Source organism: Mustela nivalis, assembly GCF_964662115.1.
Source record: "Mustela nivalis genome assembly, chromosome: 2".
Classification (NCBI taxonomy): Eukaryota; Metazoa; Chordata; class Mammalia; order Carnivora; family Mustelidae; genus Mustela; species Mustela nivalis.
In genome coordinates, this window is record NC_139021.1 from 145,455,878 (window position 1) to 145,474,001 (window position 18,124).

At 54.5% G+C, this 18,124-nt stretch overlaps 1 protein-coding gene across 2 annotated transcripts; it reads right to left on the minus strand.

The window, feature by feature from the left end:
* Positions 1 to 1,944: 1,944 nt before the first annotated feature.
* MMRN2 (multimerin 2) lies at positions 1,945 to 17,464 on the minus strand. Of its 2 annotated transcripts, none has more exons than XM_082718060.1 (7): positions 17,213 to 17,464; positions 8,821 to 8,949; positions 8,621 to 8,727; positions 8,440 to 8,520; positions 7,524 to 7,688; positions 5,643 to 7,367; positions 1,945 to 3,152 (listed from the first exon to the last, which is right to left on the minus strand). In XM_082718060.1, exons 1-7 carry the CDS (start codon positions 17,374 to 17,376, stop codon positions 2,767 to 2,769), a joined length of 2,757 nt encoding a protein of 918 aa, XP_082574186.1. In that variant the 5' UTR covers positions 17,377 to 17,464; the 3' UTR covers positions 1,945 to 2,766. The 2 variants fall into 2 exon arrangements, with proteins under 2 accessions (XP_082574186.1, XP_082574187.1); XM_082718061.1 differs by having other exon boundaries at positions 8,386 to 8,520.
* Between the last annotated feature and the right edge of the window lie 660 nt (positions 17,465 to 18,124).

Below are 18,124 nucleotides of genomic sequence, written 5' to 3' on the forward strand. Positions count from 1 at the left end.
GTCTGTGTGATTTGGAAGCTTCCTGTCTCTGGAGAGTCTGCAGCTGCCTGCAGCCAGGGACCCAGGATGGGCCTGCACTGCCCAGCTCCGGACAGAGGCCCCCGCGGCTGGCCGCTTGGCATGGCGAGCGACAGCTGGCACCGACTGCGAGCTGCCCCCAGGCTGCTCACCTGCTCATCCCCACAAGCATGTTAGGGGCTGAGTTTGGGGTTCCCCTGAAATCGCTCCCATCTCCAACAGCCTCAAATGTTTGGGGTTATGGTTTCCTTTGGCTATTTCATTTTATACTTGATCCCTTCTACTTCCCACTTTTCAGAAATGAAAAATAAAAATTTTCTGATTGGCTTATGGCACACTTTCTTATTTTTGAACATTATTTCTGAATCCATTTTTCCATCAGATTTGGGGATGTATGATACCACTCTGAGCTCAGTCCATTGCCTGGTTCTGGATGCCACCAGTGAAGGGTGGTCTTAACAGTGGCCTGGGTAACAGGGGAGTCATTCTGGGGGGCACTGGCAAAGAGTCTGCACCCAGAGATATTAGATGACTGGGTGGAGATAAGAAACCTGTCAAGTGAACTTTAGAATCCTTGTTTATCTGGTGTGCTCATTATAGAAGTGTTTAAACAGGAAGTTTGCGCTTAAACTGGATATTAAGGTTTTGTGAAATTGGTTTTATTAAATGGAAAGCCTCCTATTTAAAAGAACCATTATTTCTCTCGTGCTCATCCCAGAAACTTCTGGAGCGACTCATCCATGCTGCTGGCAGAGTTTACCAGTTGACTCTTGCATTTATAACCCTTTTAAGAGCACCAGCCCCATGAGCAGAGGAGGGCGTGTGCCCCATATGGAGATCAATGCACTCTGTTTATTACGTGCAATCCATTCTGAATGAAAATCATACATGGGAAGACCACACCACCCTCATATAGCTTGAACAGTAAGAGTGAGATAGAGCAGAAGGAAGACGCAGCAAGGTCTTTCTTGCAACAAGGGCAACAGGCTACCAGCTTTCCAACCTTTGGTCGGGAATGGCCCCAATACATCGTGGCTTGGGTTGGCATCAGTCTCAGCAACTGAGAGCTGCACTGGGCAAGAGGCCCCAGCTAAAGGGAAGGGCAGGAAGGCCAGAGTCAAACCTGTGGTCAAGATCATAAAACACCAAGATACTTAATGAAAGCTATTAGACTAGCCACCTCATACTACAGAAGGAAAAAGTTCAAGATATGGTGATTTCCTGTTAGCAGCAGAGTAGCCTGGCACACTCGTAACGCTAATGTTTTAGCATAGTGAGCACACAAAGCTGAGTGGTAAGTACATTCCGAAGGACAACGGTTTGAATTAATGACCGTTAGGAAACAAGAAGAAGGGCTGAGACCTTTGTTAACCCTGACAACCAACTCCTGTCCTTTTTCTTTTTTAAAGATTTTATTTATTTGACAGAGATCACAAGTAGGCAGAGAGGCAGGCAGAGAGAGGGGAGGAAGCATGCGGGGCTCGATCCCAGGACGCTGGGATCATGACCTGAGCCGAAGGCAGAGGCTTGAACCCACTGAGTCACCCAGATGCCCCTCCAATCCGATTTTGTAATGGAGAAGAAATGTTTGACACACGTTGGATACCTAACTACCAAAACACAAACATGTCCTTACAACTAGATGGCTGCTTTCTCAAGCCTGTTGGCTCTAGGATCTGTAATGCTTTGAAAACCCTATGTTGATATTGGAGGGAACAGTTGCAACTCCAAGGGTGGCTGTCTAATCCAGTATTCACACCACTGCCTGCTGGGGGGGCCCTGCATGTAGAACTTATGGGACTGTGAAGTCAAATACAGCCTGGAGTCATGAGAGTCATGATTTATCCCAAATAGTTTCATTTTGTCCCATATTTCTACCTCCTTTACCAAATCCTTTTGTGTTCCATAAATAAACCAGGCAGAGACTTGAAGGGCGCTGCTTTATTCCAGAGCTGACCATCACCAAGGGAAACCCTGACAGTCATTCTTCACTTCCTCCCTCAGCCTCCTTCCTGGTGAGAGATGCTAATAAGAATAAGGATGGTCATCAGCGAGTGGGAGGAAGTAAACATGTTGAAGGCTGTACATGTTTTAGTTCTTGTCTGGCATGTCTTGGCCTTTGTCTTGCGGAGGCAAGGAAAAAAATAAGTGAAATTAAGTTATAGATAAATTCAAGGAAGGGCCAAAACTGAAGGAAATAAAATTTTGTTTCCTCAACGAGGCCCTTGTGCCTATTTCTAAGAGAGGCCAAATAGGTCAGTTTTCTCCTACTGCCCTGGAGCGGGTAGAGACTGGTTTCCAACAGTATCCAAAATGTCACCTCCATTTTAAGCATACTCCTTCCAGGGAGGAATACTTTTCTAGAATAAGATTAGGGAGAAGAGGTGGGAGAAATGTCTAAAGTTTCCAACCACAGGAGGAGCAACACACCAGAGAAGCTGTAGGACCCAGGGTGTGGTGAGGATCTGGAGCGCACGACGCCATATTGTGTCAGGAGGCGCTCCAAGCTCAGGCTCACGCTTCCCAGGGCCAGGTCCTGCCCAGACAGAAGCATTCCAGTTCTTGTCATTAAGAAATAGCCAAACTCAGGGCATCTAGAGGAAGGCCACATATACTGCATCATCTTTGCAGAAGTTTTCCAGGAAGAACTAGACCAACTGGATGGTCTCCAGACCAACCCTGGCCAGAGCTATAGGCCAAGGAGAGCTGGGCGAGTCCACGACATCTGGTCAGGGCTGTGCCTGGCGTTCAGGTCTTGAACATCAGGAATCCCCCGAATGCTGTGCCCGGTGGGTTTCTCTTGATGATTGATCCCTGGGTTAACTCAAACCACACTCTCTCGCCTTTCTGCAGCTCGGCCATAGTGAAGGTCGTGGCCGTGCTTCCACCCCTCCGCTCCTCGGTGGAACTGACAGGGGTTTGATGGTGACCTCCAAACACCAGCTGCCCGGTGCCTGGCCCTGGGCCAAATTCAACGCTCACTGCGAACAGATAGACTCCACGCTCAGGGGCTCGGAAGTAGCCGTGTTCAGGGAAGTAGCTGCTGCCGATGTTGATGTAAGTAGCGTTGAACTTCACGGTCTGCAGCGAGGCTGTGCCCTCTGAAAAGCCGGCATAGAAGGCCACAGGGGAGCCTGGAATGCAGGAGGAAAGTGCTCAGTGACGGTCTCTCACTCCCCTGGATGGGAAATCAAACCCTGAGATCTGCCTTTCTCATACCTTATGAACAGTAGGAATAGGTCACTATTTCCAGATAACCTAGGTATTCCTGATAGCAGCCTCAGAGGGGGGGAGCCAACTGGCCCACACTCCCCGGGCCACTGAGAGGAAGGGAGATACAAATATGTCATCTCTAAGAGTGACATTTTTCAAAAGCACTTTCTCATTTGTTCCCTTTTCCTGCCAACATCCTGGGAGGTAAGTGCCCCTCCTCTGAGGAAACCTTAAGTCTTGAGTGCTTAACTCCTCCAAAGCTGTGTGGCTTGCCCATGGCAAGGCGGGGCAGGAACCCAGGTCTCTGACTCCCACACTCCTGCCACCTACCGGTGATCTTAAGCTACGCAAGGGCAAGAGAGAAGAAGATACTACCTATCCTCCAGGTAATAATGCGAACGCTGGTGAGAGAATGAAAGCACACCGAAGGATCCTTCCTACTGGATGTCTGGCACAGGACCTTAGAGGGAGGAGAGCAGGTGGGCCCGGACAGGAAGGCTCTTCAAGCTAGTCATCTTAATGCTTTCAAACTGTTGCACAGAGTCCTGGGGTTACGGATGGAGAAACCAACCCAGAAAGGGAAAGCTTGCTCATAATAAATGACCACACTGGGAGCTGTCCTTGGACCTCCTGGTTTCTGGTGTTCTTCCCACATACAGAAGCATTTTAGCCAGCCATAGGAGGACAAGCAAGACCAAGAGAACACAGGTGGGGGGCCCACCAGGAGGCATGGAGGCAGACTGAGCCTTTCCATGTAGATGGCGAGTGTACAGTGAGGAAGGAGCCAACCCCGCTGCCTGGCCATGACTCTCAGGGTGGGGGTGGGGGTGGGGTGGGACAGAGCTAGAAAATGGGAAGGGTGAGTCCCAGGGAGGTTCTGCCCATGACCCTGGCCTTGGCACCGATGAGGTCATGTTTCACATGTGCTCCCTCAACTCTCTGTGCGTCTCTCTGTATCTCTCTCTCTCTCTGTGTCCCTTGGTTGAGACCAAACTCCCTGTTTCTTAGGGGATAAAACCAAGCAACGCCTAAAGGAGGGGCAATTTGCATTGTGATTTGTGCCTTAATCCCACCTAGAGCCCCAGCTCTTTGGCTCCCGGTCCAGAAATAGACTTGTGAGTGTCAAAATTTTGCTCTTCTTTAGTTCTGGAAGATTTTTCTGAGAACTGGAGTGTTGAATAGCTTTCCCATTTGTAGTAAGAGTGTGTCCTGTCCAAGGCCGGCGGCTGGCTCTGCAGTTCCCCCAGCAGCCAGGAGGTGGGGCGCTCGTCCAGCCCAAGGGATGCCCGCCCAGCGCGCCCTCTGCCGGTACTTGGCTCTCTCTCCACCGGTTGCCTCCCGCCTGCCCGCAGCTCCGAGCCTGGCTTTCCAGGCAGACCCTACCAGACCAGCCCACCGGCCCCTCAGAAGGCCCAAACGCTGCGCTTCACTGATTTGCTAGCAGGTTACCTGAGAGTGCGCCACCCTGCAGGGCACAAATTCAAGACCTATGGCCCTTCTACAAGACAAATCAGCGGGAATTTTTATTTTTAAGGGGAAATTTTTTTTGAAATAACAAAACACTGCAGTGGTCCACTCAGATACCTAAACCATCAGGCAGTAGGGGCCTTGCATCACTCGCAGAAGGAAAAAAGATGGAAGAGTTAGTGCAGACAGACAGAGCCTCGGCCCTGAAAATGCTGGGGAAATGGGAAAGCACTGACTGGTTTCTACTAAATGTTAGTAGCTTGTGACAGGTACTTGGTAAATGTATCTGTTAGTCTTCATAGCAACCCTTTGATGGAGGTAGTGGTTCTCCCATGTTAAGACGACTCAACATGGCAAAGCCCAAGACAGGCACTGCAGGGACCTGGCGTGGAGCAGCAAGAGGGGTCAACTATGTCAGCACAGAGAGCTCCCTTCAGGGCCCAAGGTCTTCCCCTGGATTCCCCTCTTGTGGGGTCCTCCCCAAGGCCAATGACACCAGCCCCCGTTCACATACTGTATACAGGGGAGCTGATTAAAGACACAGGGGGTGAAGTAGGGTGGAGAGGAAGAGCTGAGATGGAGGGACTGGAGGCTGCGGCCTGCAGGAAAGGGAGGCTTTCCTCCGCAGCTCTGCAGGCGCAATGGCAGCCGGGGTGTGTCCCGAGCCTCAAACATCTCATGGTGGGCCTCTGCCTGCACACTGACATTTGCTTACATTTCAGGTATAAGCAAGGGATAAGCAAGGGGGATCAGAGCAAAGCTGGGCCTGAGTAGTCCTGACCCTTGGTCACCCCGTTCTCTTTCACCTTGCCTTCTGCCTTCTCGGAGGGGAAGAGAATGCTTGCAGATAGCCCTGTCCTCCCAGACTCACCCAGCTGACCCCCGACCCAGACCCTCACCCCCACCCCACCCCCCACCCCCATGGCCTCCGCTGGGGAACTCACCTGCCTTCCCAAGCACCGGTCCCTGGACAGGCTCATCCGCCCAAGTCTCAGCTTGCTTCCTGTCCCTCCTCCGGGGAGCTTCCAGACCCTTCTGTTTCTTCCCTTTCCTGCTCAGCATGGTCTGCAGCTTCCCCAGATCCAGGCTAATGTTGGAAGCCACAAGCCCTTGGAAGTTTCCGAAGAGGCCATGGAAGAGGCGCCGGTGCTGCTCCCAGTCGCGCTGGGCGGTGGCCAGTGCCTCGTGGAGGCCCTCGAGGGAGCTGTTGAGGGAGGAGGCCCCCGAAGCCTCGCAGCACCGGCCCATCCGCTGCAGGTCGGAGTCCAGGCGCTCCAGCTCCCGCGCCAGCCCCGCCGGGGTGGGCCCGCCGGCCCCTGCCTCCCGCTCCACCGCCGCCACCCGCGCGGCCAGCGCGTCCCAGGCAAGCGCCTGCTCCTGCAGCCCGGTGGCTGCGTCCAGCAGGCTGGCGCGGATCTGCTCGTAGCTCAGAGGCAGCGGGTCAGGCGCCTCCTCCGCCATCTGCTCCATCACCTCCTCCCCAAAAAGGGCAGCCAGTACGGCCTCGTGACGCAGCGCGTCGTCCAGCAGGGCTGTGAAGTAGCTGTGCAGCTGGCCCACCTCGGCCCGCATCTCCCCGTGCGCCGTCCGCAGCGCGCTCGCCTCGCCGGCCAGCGCCCGCATCTGGCTCCGCAGCCTCGCCCCGTCCGCCCGCGCCCGCTCGCCCTCCGCCCGCTGCGCGTCCACCGCCTGCGACAGCGTAGCCACCGTGCCGCTCAGGGCCTGCAGCGACGAGCCGTCGCGCTCGTGCCGCTCGTCCAGGCTCACCTGCGCCTCCTCCAAGGCGCGCGTGGTGTCCCGCTGGCCCTCGCGGATGACGTCCAGGTCGAAGTAGAGCTTCTGGCAGTTGCAGTCCTTGACGTACTTGATGAGGTCGGCGTGGCCGCCCTGCAGGTGCTGGAGGGTGAGGTTGAGCTCTAGGAGCTGCCGCTCGATCTCCTCCTTGTTCTCCTCCATGATCAGTGACTTCTCCATCAGGATCACGCGCAGCTCGCGCAGCGCCGTGTGGTTCACCTGCAGCTCCTCCAGCTGCCGCTCCACCTTGCTGATCTGATCGAAGGTCTCGTCAGACTCTGAGTATAGCTCCTTGATCTCATCCACGTGCTGTGCCAGGGTGGCCCTCATGTCGGCCAGGGTGCTCTGTAACTCCTCCTCCCTGCGGCCAGCTGCCACATGCAGCGCCGACAGGTTCCTCTGCAGCTGGCCTAACCTGGCCTGCAGGCTCTCGGGCTCTGGCCTGGCCCCTGCCCCTGCTGCTGCTGGGACCAGGCTGCCGTTGGCCCCCATGGGCTCCAGGGCCTTGAGGCACCTTTTCAGCTTGGTGTCCACATCTGCCTCGACCTGGGAGAGGGACTGCTGCAGGGAGAGGTGCTGGGCGTGCATGCGTTCCTCCACATCCTGCCGCAGCTGCCCCACTTTCTGGGCATTCTCCTGGACCTTGCTCTCGAATTTGGTACCCAGCTCCTGGAAGTCAGCCCTGGCTACCGTGCTCTCCCGGACCCCCTTGATAGCCTGTTGGTTGGCCTCCACATCAAGAGACAGGTTTCTCATAGCTTGAGAGAGGCCTTGCAGGCTTTGATTAAGGCTCCTCCAAATAGGGCTGAAATGCTCCTGCAGGAAGGCGTTCAGGTGGGGCAGTAGTACTTGCTCCAAGGATCTGCCAGGCACCTCTGCAACAGATACACGCTCTTACACAAGCTCTGCAGGAGCAGACACCCCTCCCCGGGCAAGGACTGGGTGGTGGGGTTAGGGGTGGCCCTCTGAGATAAGGGCCTTCCTCTCATCCCCTTGGATATAAGCAGGCTCTCCTGGAACCTGCCACTCACCAGGCTCTGTCTGATTTGCCTCGATCGTGGCAGCTGTGAGGTTGCTTGCCAGGGCCTTCCAAAGGCCTGAGAGGCCGTCTTTCACCTGATGAATATCATTCTGGACATCTCCCAGCAGATGTTCCTGCCGCTCCACAGTGCTGCGGAGTTCTGCAGCTGGCTGGTCTGAAGACACATGAGAGATACGAGTTGAGGTCTAACTCCCCAGGCCTGGGCAGATCAGGAGGTACAGAGAAAGAGATTCCCAGGTTCAGTTGGAAATATCAAGGAGGTGTGTGCTGATGTCCTCTGAGCAGGAGCTTAGCAGCCTTTAGCTCCGGAAGGGGAAATGCATGGTACATAAGCCCCCACCCTCAATCTAGCACTTACGGTAGACATGACTAATCAATCACGGCACATTTTCCTCTTTGGCTGTGTGGACTTGGCCTCTCATCATTCGAGGCAGCCCTTGTCAAAAGGTAGGAGTTCACGTGATGAAACTCATTCACCTTCCCAGATGTGGCCCAGCCTTGAAAGCCCTCCTCAATGGTTCTCTTAGGTTCTGTGCTGACTCTAGACCAAGGGTAGTATGACTTCCTGACGTTGGTAGGAAGCATGTGGGAAACCTTCTTCCAGGCCATGAGATCTTGTGCCATTTAAGGAGCAGGGAAGATGCGAGATGAAGCTGTCTTTCCCAGAAAACGGAGTCAAGGGAAACAGTGTGTGGGCTTAGCCAGCAGGTAGTAATGGAGGATCCTGTGACTCTTGCCTCCTTGGTGTAGGGGTAGGCTGATACAGAGCCACAGAAGGGCCCCTGCTGACTCTGGGCACAGAGTTTTCCCAAAATGGCACCCCCCTAACAGAGGAGAAGGGACCTGGGCACCTGGATTCTTTCTGCCTGCCTGCCCTTCCTGCACCTTCCGGGGAAGCAGCATACCAGGTTCAAAGCCGACTGGCCCATCCCAAGGCTCCTGGAGGCCATCACCTAGATCTTCAGGCTCAGGGATTGCTGTGGGATCTGCAGAGAGGAGGCAACAGATGTTGACCCCACAAGTCAGAGGAATGGCCTGACCTCTGGGGTCAGAGGTTAGAGGGGAGGGAGCCCCAGGGAGCCCTACCATGATGCTGGCAGTCAGGGCCTGCAAAGCCTGGGCAGCACCTCCAGGCCACAGAGGCCAGAACCTTCTGCTTGACCTGGTAGACTGGCTTGTGTGCCACACGATACCTGGAGAGAAAGGGGCCACCTCAGTGACTCCAGGGTAAGCCAGCATCGGCCTCAGTTGGATGGTCTGCCTTGCCCCATCCTGTCCCCACTCACATGACTTTGATCTTCTGGCAGTCCGGAGTCCCCTGAGGGCATGGCTGCTGTGAGTGGACGAGGAATTTCTCTGTTTTGCAAGTAGCTACAAAGGTGACCAGCCGGGACTTCTGGTAAGGGCACCAGTTCCTGGAAGAACAAGCCAGAGGAGAGGGCTGCTGAGCCACACCCTAGTCCCATAGGACCCCTCCTGGAGGTCAGCTGTGTGTTGGTGCCCCCCCCGCCCCGCCTCCCTGCACCACCCAGTGCCGGGGATTCTGGAGTCCATTAGCCTGAGAGGGGAGCACTCTGCATTATTGATCCCTGACTCCAGGACTAGAGCTCCACAAAACCGCCTGCAAGGACTCCTGCTCCACTGCCTTCCACGAAGCCCCTCAAACAGGGATCAGCCCAGAGAGGCTGAGGAGCACCCCGGAATTCACACAGCAAAATCACCACAGAGCCAGGGAAGGCTCTCACTGTTCCTCTCAGTGCCAGCTAAAGCAGGATAGTACTGCTGGGGCTGGAGGGTCCTGGGTTCGAATGTTTCACACTCTGGCTGTGTGATCTTGCATGAGGCACTTAGGGAGGCCCCCCTCCCCCATTGCTCAGATGGAGATTAGCCAATAATCTCCAGGTGAGTGGATGAGTATCAAGGGTCTGGGTCCTGACAAGTCTCACCGAACACTGCTAGCCTGCCCCATCACCACTCACGCCTTTCCTCACTGCGGACCAGGCTGCAGGGATGGCACCTGCTCCCTGGCCACTTCCCATTATGGCCATTAAGGAAATGGACCTTCCAGCAGTGTGGAAGAAAGCAGCCGAGCTGAGAAGTCCCTTCTCTGGTAAAGGTCCTACAGGGTGGTTTGGGGATCACAGCCAGCATCCTGAACACTCAAGAGGTAACCTCTCCCACCTCTGCCCTATACCAGTGCATGTGGTTGCAGAAATCCCCAGGAGCAGGGGTGCTCATGGCTGGCACAGCCCCAGCTCGCTGGTTCAGTGGCAGGCTTGATGGGCTCAGCAGAATAGGTCAGAGGGTCCTTTGCTGGGTAATTGGCTCTGAGAATGGAACTCTCCAGAGTTACAAGTGGCAGTGACCTCCATGGCTCAGCTCAGCTCAGCATCTCTTGGGTGCTGGGTGCTGGGCTAACGCTCAGGAGCACTCAGGGACAATATGAAGGAACAGATCTTCCCTCCAGGGTCCCCAGGAAAAGCAGGCCATCTCAAAGGGTGTGGAAGGTGCTAGGACCTGGGGAGACTTTCAGAAGGAGGTGATAATTTGGTGCCAGGAGCTGTGACGGAGGTGTATGGCCCACTGAAATGCAGGGATTGGGTTAGAGAGGTAAGGATAAGCCAGGTTGTGGAGGCCTGATGCCAGACAAAGAGCTGGACCGTGTTCTGAAAGCAGGGCAAGTTGTGGGGGAGGGGGTTTGAGCAAGGAAGTGACATGACAGAGCCACCCTGGTTCTTGGGTACAGAAAGGACAAGAAATGGCAAGGTATAGGTAAGTGTGTCAGGGATCTAGATGGAAGACGCTGGCAGGTTCCGTGGGTGATGGTGGTGGGTGTGGAGAGGAATGGCCACACTTGTCAGGTATTAGGAGGCCGTGTTTAGGGGCCTTGGAGATGGAGTGGCTATTGGGCTGGGATTTTATTCTCTGGAGCTGGTCTCTGTCCTGGGGTCACCAGGCACACAGGGATGGGGGGGGGGTTACTGAGGGAGATTGAGTGATCATATCTGTTTTGAAAGCTGAGCCCCCTTTTCCCCCAGCCTGATTTCCTACTTGGCTCTCCAAAGCCTGATGACCAGTTTTGGCAGCAGACTGAAAAAGCTCATCAGGAGAACGACCGCACTCAAGAGGAAAGACCTAAAAAATAACATCAGGGGCTCCCCCAGTAAAATAGCCCAGCATATTTTCATATTATGAAAAAACAAGTCAGAAAGCCCCATCCACACACCCAGATTCCAACCAGCTTCTTAGTCTGTCTACTCTCGAGTGGGCAGATGTCCAAGATGACTCCTGAGTAAAATCTGTAGTACAAAAGAGGGAGGTCAAAAACAAGCAATTGGAAAAAAAAAAAATCAACTTGGACAAAACCAATACTATGCAAAGAAGAGAAGTCCCTCAAATTTGTGTTAATAATCCCAGATCTATAAGAGAAGTTACTGCATCCAAGAAAGAACAGGAAGCTATTTTAAAAATAGAAGAACAGGGGCGCCTGGGTGGCTCAGTGGGTTAAAGCCTCTGCCTTCAGCTCAGGTCATGATCTCAGGGTCCTGGGATTGAGCCCCGTAGCAGGGAGCCCCTCAGCAGGGAGCCTGCTTCCTCCCTCTCTCTCTGCCTGCTTCTCTGCCTACTTGTGATCTCTCTCTCTCTCTCTGTCAAATAAATAAAATATTTTTTAACAAATAGAAGAATATTCAGAGAACAAAAAGGACACTTGGAAATTAAAACTATAACAATAGAAATGCAAAAGAGATTTAATAGAAATGTTAGAGGGTGAAGTTAAATAAATTTTCCTAAAAGAGCAAAGAGAGAAAGAGAAACCTGGAGGGGAAAGATTAGAAAAACAGATCCTGGAATTCCAACATCCAAACAATAGGAGTTCCAGAAAGAGAACAGAGCAAGGAAATCATTGATTAAAAAAAAAAAAAAATCAAGCAAATATTACAGAAGTGAAGGGCTTGAACCTTCAGATTCAAAGGGCTCATAATATGAAAATAAACTCAAGGTCATTATGAAATTTTAGAACCCTGGAAATGAAGATAATTCTATAATTTCTAGAGAGAAAAATCAAGACACACACACACACACACACACACACACACACACACACACACACACACACATCAGCACTTAGAATGGCCTTGAACTCCTCGACAGGAACACTGGAAACTAGGACACAGTGAAGAATGGGTATCTGGGTGGCTCAGTCAGTTAACTCGGTCAGTTAACTCAGTTAAACCAAGAGTCTGACTCTTGGTTTCAGCTCAGGTCATGATCTCAGCATGAGATCAAGCCCTGAATTGGGCTCCATGCTCTGCGTGGAGTCTGCTTGTCCCTCTCCTTCTTGCTCTGCCCCTCCCCTGGCTCACACATACTCTCTTTCTCAAATAAATAAATAAAACCTTTAAAAAAATAGAGGAAAATATTTCCAATTTAGAATCCTATACCCAGCCTAATTATCTATCAAAGTGAAGAGCACAGAATAAAGACATTTTCAATAAATCAGGTTTCAAAACCTTGCCCCCCCACCTGTCGGACCCCTCATCAGAAAACTACTTGAACAGTGGTTTGCAATCTTGCCATCAAATCTTCTCATCAAAACCACTGTGTAGCACTTTATAAGAAGAGCCTCTGAGCTCCACTCTGGGTCAGTGAAGCAAGCATCTCTGGGACTGTGGTCTGAGCATCAGCATTTTCAAGCTCTGTGGGTCATCCTAAGTCACAGCCCAGGACAGAGCACCATCATGCCAGAGGTCATCCACCAACATGAGCCAGAAAACCAAGAACGAGGAAAGCATGGCCTCAGGAGACAGGAGGAGTTCCAGAGGGGATTGGAGAGGGGGAGTCCCACTGCGATGGGCAGTGGATGTGGGGCAAGTGTCCAGACTGGAGCACAGCTGGAACTCTGAGAGCAGTATCGCTGAGAAGACACAGGTGGTCAAGCACCTGACATGGATAAAAGGGGAGTGCAGGTGTGGACAAGTGGCCAAGAATTCGTGATTGAGTAGTGACAGAGACATGAGGAACAAAGAAAATGAACACAGTTGTTTTCCAGGGAAGACCAAAAATATGAAATGTGGGGGGGGGGCATGGGGAAGGATTCATAGTTTTTTTCAAGTCTCCACTTTGAGTAGCACACATAGTCGTATAAATGTAAATACTCAAAGTGATAGTATGGGAGGATGGCAGAGGGGCAGTGCGCGTGCGCACATGTATGCTCGTGCACGTCTTCTTGCCTGCCTGTGCATGCGTGCTGGGATTGGGGCACGAAGTGGAAATGAGAGCTGAACCAAAGATAATGCTACTTCCCAAGAAGCAGCAATATAAACATGTTAGTTAGAGACGCAGAGGTAAATGCCAAAAGATTCACCTAAAGAGTTAAAAGTCATTGCCTTTGGGGACCAGTGGGCGAAGGGGCTTCTGACTGTCTGAGCCAACATTGCAGAGGGTTTGACTCTAACCTAGAGGGTCGGCATAGTTTTTCGGTAAAGGGATAGAGAGTAAATACTTTACACGAGACTGACTACATAATTTGTAGTGTCCAGTGCAAAATGAAAATGCAGGATAACAATAGAGATTAAACCAAGTGTGGGGCCCTTCTGTGGGCGCGCCCTGTGTGACCGCTCAGGTCACATGCCCATGGAGTTGGCTCTGATTTTAGGCAAAGAATGTTCGCTCAACACAGAAAGAGTGATGGTGAAAGTGCTGGGCCCAGAGTTTAGGGACCACGGGTGAGACAGCCACCTGCACAGACTATTCCAGAACCAGAAACTCCGGCATCCACCCCACTCCCACCCTGGGCCCCCTGGAAATGCTGGAACATTGTCTTGGGCCTGGAGAAAAGTGTTTCTCTAAACTGGTGGTTCTCAGGGTGGGGGGGGGGCAAATGGACTTCCTCCATGGGGAAGACGTCCATGAACTTGGCATCTAGTGGGCAGAGACCAAGGAAGCTGCGGAACACGTCACAATGCACACAGCATGGCCCGGCACCCCCACAGCCAAGAATTAGCCAGTTCCAAATGCCAGTAGTGGACATTGAGAAACACCCCCTCAAAGCAAAGTTCTGTTCATTGCTCATCCTCTGAACTGCTGCGGAGGGTCCAGAAGCCCTATGCCCAGGCGAGCTGGGTCTGGTCCAGACTGCCAGGCAGTGACTGGGACTTTCCACCTCGAGCTCCTGGAACCGGAAACAGTACCGCCCACCCTTCCTGCCCAGGAACTTTCTCTCTTGACCTGCCCAAACCTCAGGCTCCAACTGCTCTCCCTGCCCATGCTCCCCCTCCCTTGGCAGCCGTGTCCCCTTGGCATAGTACAGGCCGCTGGCCCAGAAGCCCTGGGAACATTCCTGACCTTTGCTTTGGTTTCCTCCAGCTCCTGGCAGCTGCACTGCTAGTCCTCCGAGCCTGAACCCCCAGCCCGGCTCGCCGAAGTGCCCATTGTTCTCACTCCGCGCTCTTTGCACCCTCCTCTCCTGCGCCAGCCTAGAAATGAGTGTGGGGATCCTCCAGCTGGGTTTGGGCTGCCCTGGACCTCTGACATGGCCCCCACCTGAGGCTTTGCCCCAGTCAGGAGAGTGTCTGCTGACTCCTCTGGAGCTTTTAATGGAAGCTCAGAAACCTGGGCCCCTCCCCTCCTGTTCCCCTTCCTGGATTCAGGGTGACCTTGAACAAGGCCCTTCCCCTTCCCCAGTCCTGGAAATGTGGAGAAGATTCCCACTTCTGGCCTCTCCCTTGGGACTGAGGGAGGGGCTGTGGGGGAGGCTGAGCCAGCTTCTATCAGGGAAAGGGCTGTTTGCTGGAGCCTCCTGAATGATGGATGTGCTGCTGCCACTGTCCACTGGGACACTTCAATGCCAATGAAGCCCACCTCTGTCCACCCCTTCCAATTCCTGGAGAAGGAGAGCGTGTTCTTGGCATCCTTGCTTTCTGAGACTTTGAATGCGGCCTTGAATATGACCACTGCAGGGGAGAATTTTGCAGAGCTTTGTCTTTGAGCTGGAAAGGGACTTTGGCAGAGGAGCCTGAGGCCCACTCAGTGTCCAGAGTGGGCGGGGGGGGGGGTGTCCCTGAGTTTGCCCAGGGCCCTGGGCTTCTGAGAGCGGGAGCTGGTGCAGGAAGTGCTGCCATGGCCGTGACCTGTGGCCTGGGTTCCGCCCGGCTCCTGAGTGATCTCCAGCCATGTGTGTAACTCCTCTGGGCCAGGAGCGCTCAGCTGCAACAAATCACAGACGTTGCTGGCAGGCGGGCCAGAAAAAGCTGATGCTGGTGGGCAGGGCCGGGAGACGGCCGGGAGCTCCCTCTCCTACCACTACCACCCAACTCAGGGGAGACAGGCCAGCAGGCACCTGAGATTTGCAGCCCAGTGAATGCTCTGACCTGTCACTTAGGAGCTGGGTGGTGTCCCCATCCCTCTGAGCCTCACAGCGTGGAGAGAGCTGTCACCGCAATGTGAAGACGGGGCACCTTGCCCAGGGCTCAGCTTGGTCCCCATCACAGGCTCCGTCCTGCAGGGGGAGCACGTGCTGGCTCAGAGGAGCCCACAGCCCAGACTCCTGTTCCATCCCACTCCCACCAAAACTAGGGAGCATCAAAAGAGCCTCTTCCTCACGGAGTCCAAATACACATGGAGCTGGGGGTCCCAGAGCCATGGGAAGCACCAGCCAGTTCCCACCTCCACCCTGGGACCAGGCATCTGGCACCAAATTGTTCTGTTCCAACTTCACCTTGCAAAGAGTCGCATCTGGGCCCATGTCCAGGGCCTCCCAGGGCCTGCCAGAGACAGGTGTGTGGGGCAAATGCAGGCTGGGAGGCCTGGTTCTGGCAGTGAGGGGCTGAGGGTCCATGGGGCTTATCCCTGATACTGCGGGGCCCCACCTCCCCTTCCCCCTGTTGCAGGAGGGAGGCTGGAGCGGCATTTCCGCCTCTCCCTTCACAGAGCACGGGAAGCAATCAGCCCAAGGAACTGAGCAGAATTTCCTTCCTTTCACACCAGCCCCTCCGGAGGCCTTGACAACCTGAGCTGGGCCTGTGGGGACCACAACTTCTGGGTCGTGGGAAGGAGGCCCAGCAGGCCTGCTGGAAACCCCTAGGTTCCCCTGGGACCTGAGCATTCCTGGGCTGGAGCGCCCTTGTATGTACACCTGCATGTGCTCTGCACACACTGGGACCCCCCAGGGAATTGATGTGTGAGCTCCATGGGGCAGCCCACGAGTCCCTCCCCATAGCCAAGGGGGTGTGGAAAAAGAGGAATGTCTCCTACCTTCTTCCGATCCATCTGGAACCCTGAGCCTCCTTTTAGCAAAAGGAAGTAGGCAGCCCAAAGAAAGGGGCATGGAGCTAGTGGCTTGGGGGAAGGGAGGCTTGGTTCTTGGACCTGAAATCAGAGTTGGGTGGGTGGTGTCCCCCACTGAAAATCAACCGCACCACCCAGGGCCGAGGAGGCCTGCTGGTGGGGCAGAGATGGGGCCCTCGGCCCCGCTTGTCAGACCTCACCGAGACTCGGCCTACACTTGCTTTTTCTTTCCTCTCCGTGGGCAAATCTGCTTCTGGGAAAGTGTCCAACAAACACATTCACCTTGAAGCGTCAGAACTGTATAGAACTGTCCCAGGCAGAGTCATTCTGCAAGCCATCGTGATAGTGAATCTCAGAGAGCCAAATGGAAGACTCTGGGTGGGTGTAAGTTGCCCTCTCTCACCCTCCAGATCCATATAAACACCCTCCCCAAGCCTGGTGTGTGTGTGTGTGTGATCGGGGGCTCCATAGGCATATGAGGCATATCTGAGGGTTGGGGCTGCCTCTGAGGGCTCAGGGACCAGAGCATGAGCTCTGTCTCAGACTTAGATCGTGGTTCTAGATCTCCTCAGCTGTGTGATCTTGTGGCAGCGGCTTAGGCTCTCTGAGCCTCTGCCACTGTTGGGAGGATTCGCTGAGCTAACCCTTGGCAAGAGGACTAGCCCAAGACAAATCCAGTAAAGGACCTGCTGCTCTTGACCGTGGAGGACCTGGAGGAGGAAACCGCAGGCCTAGCATCTTATTGGCAGGGGGCCCCAGGTTTGGACAAATAGCTGGAAAAAGCTGGAAAATGGTGTCCTGGTTTGGTACCAAGACCATCGTACCCATTTCCAGAGGGGCACTAAAGCATGGCTCCACAGATGCCACGGTCTCCTCCTTGTTCAGCAGCCTGTCTGCTCACTTCCTGTCCCTCAGGGCCAGCCTGAGGACCCACACCATTCCCGGGACAGTCAGATAAAAACCCAGTCCCCAGAGCATCTGTCTTCTCTGACTTATGCCAGCCTCGCCTCACCTAGGCTCAAATGTCAGAGTTTACTTACTTCAGAGAACAGGAGCCAGTGCCAAGCCAACTGAGAACTTCTGGAACTACTGCCCCTCATCACCCCAACTAAGTGGTTGGTGGCAAGAAATGCTCCTGCCCAATCTCCAGGTCCAGTCCCTGCCACAGCCCAGGCAGGAAACTTCCCGGGGTGTCCAGTCCAGGCTGCCTGGCAGTGGTCTTTTGAAAGGAGCCTGGCACCGGGCACCTCAATCAGCCTCACTGCTGGCCCAGCAGGTAGACAATGAGGTCATGTCACAGATGGGTGACTGAGGTCCTGAGAAACCCTGTTCTAGCTGAGCCAGGACTCAGATCCTTTACATGACTTCCCCCAAGGTGGAGGTCTTCCTTACCGTCTGCTGGGATCCCTGCCGGTGTCCTCAGCCTCTGCCCCCCAGACCTCAGGTGGCCTTGGATTGTGTAGATCCGAGAACCCACTACCTGGGGCCTGGGCTGAGGCCCCCAGCAGCCCCCAGCCCAGGGGTCCCCCGAGGCCAAGCAGCAGTGTGAGGATCATCTTCGCAGTGGGGCAGGCTGAGCCGCAGCAAGTGACTCCACAGACTGCTGGTGAGGGTGACGTCGTCTTCAAGTTAAGTCTCAGAAGGAAAAGAGAGCACAGGGACAACAAAGAGAGGAAGTGGCCTGGGCCGGCCCACCGGGTGAGCCTTGTCCGGCCCTCCCACTCCAATCGCCACCCCCCACCACCTTCCCCCACAGAGGCAGCCAACTCAGGCTGGTTCCTGTGCCTCAAAAGGACTTAGGTCAGGGACACTGGAGGTGTGGGACATGCAGGAAGGCAGCCCCACCACACACGACCCTGTGGGAGCTAGAAGAGCCCAAGCGTGGAAGTGAGGCTGCAGGAAGTGGCCGGGTCAGTCTCAGGGAACCTGCTGCCCATCCGTGCTGGTGGCCAGGAAGCGAGGGGGCACTGCATGCCGACTCAGCACCTTTCACCCTGGGGCTGTGGGAGCCAGCAGGTTGGGGGAGGCTCAGAGAGAGAGAGGAGCTGTCCTAGGGTCCCTGGGGCACTGGGGAACCCTCTGTGCGCTCCTCTGACCCAGCTCCCCGGCTGCCCTTCCTGGAGCCCGGGGATGGGGGCATCCATGGGGCTGGTGAGTCACCAGGCAGCCCAGGCTGGTCTGGGAGGTTGGCCACTGCTGCCTGACAGGCCTGCGTGGCTCTGACCCCTGCTCTACCTGGGACACTGGTAGCAAAGGTGCCTCCCCTGCCTGACCGGTTCTGTCCCAGATGGATCAGACACAATA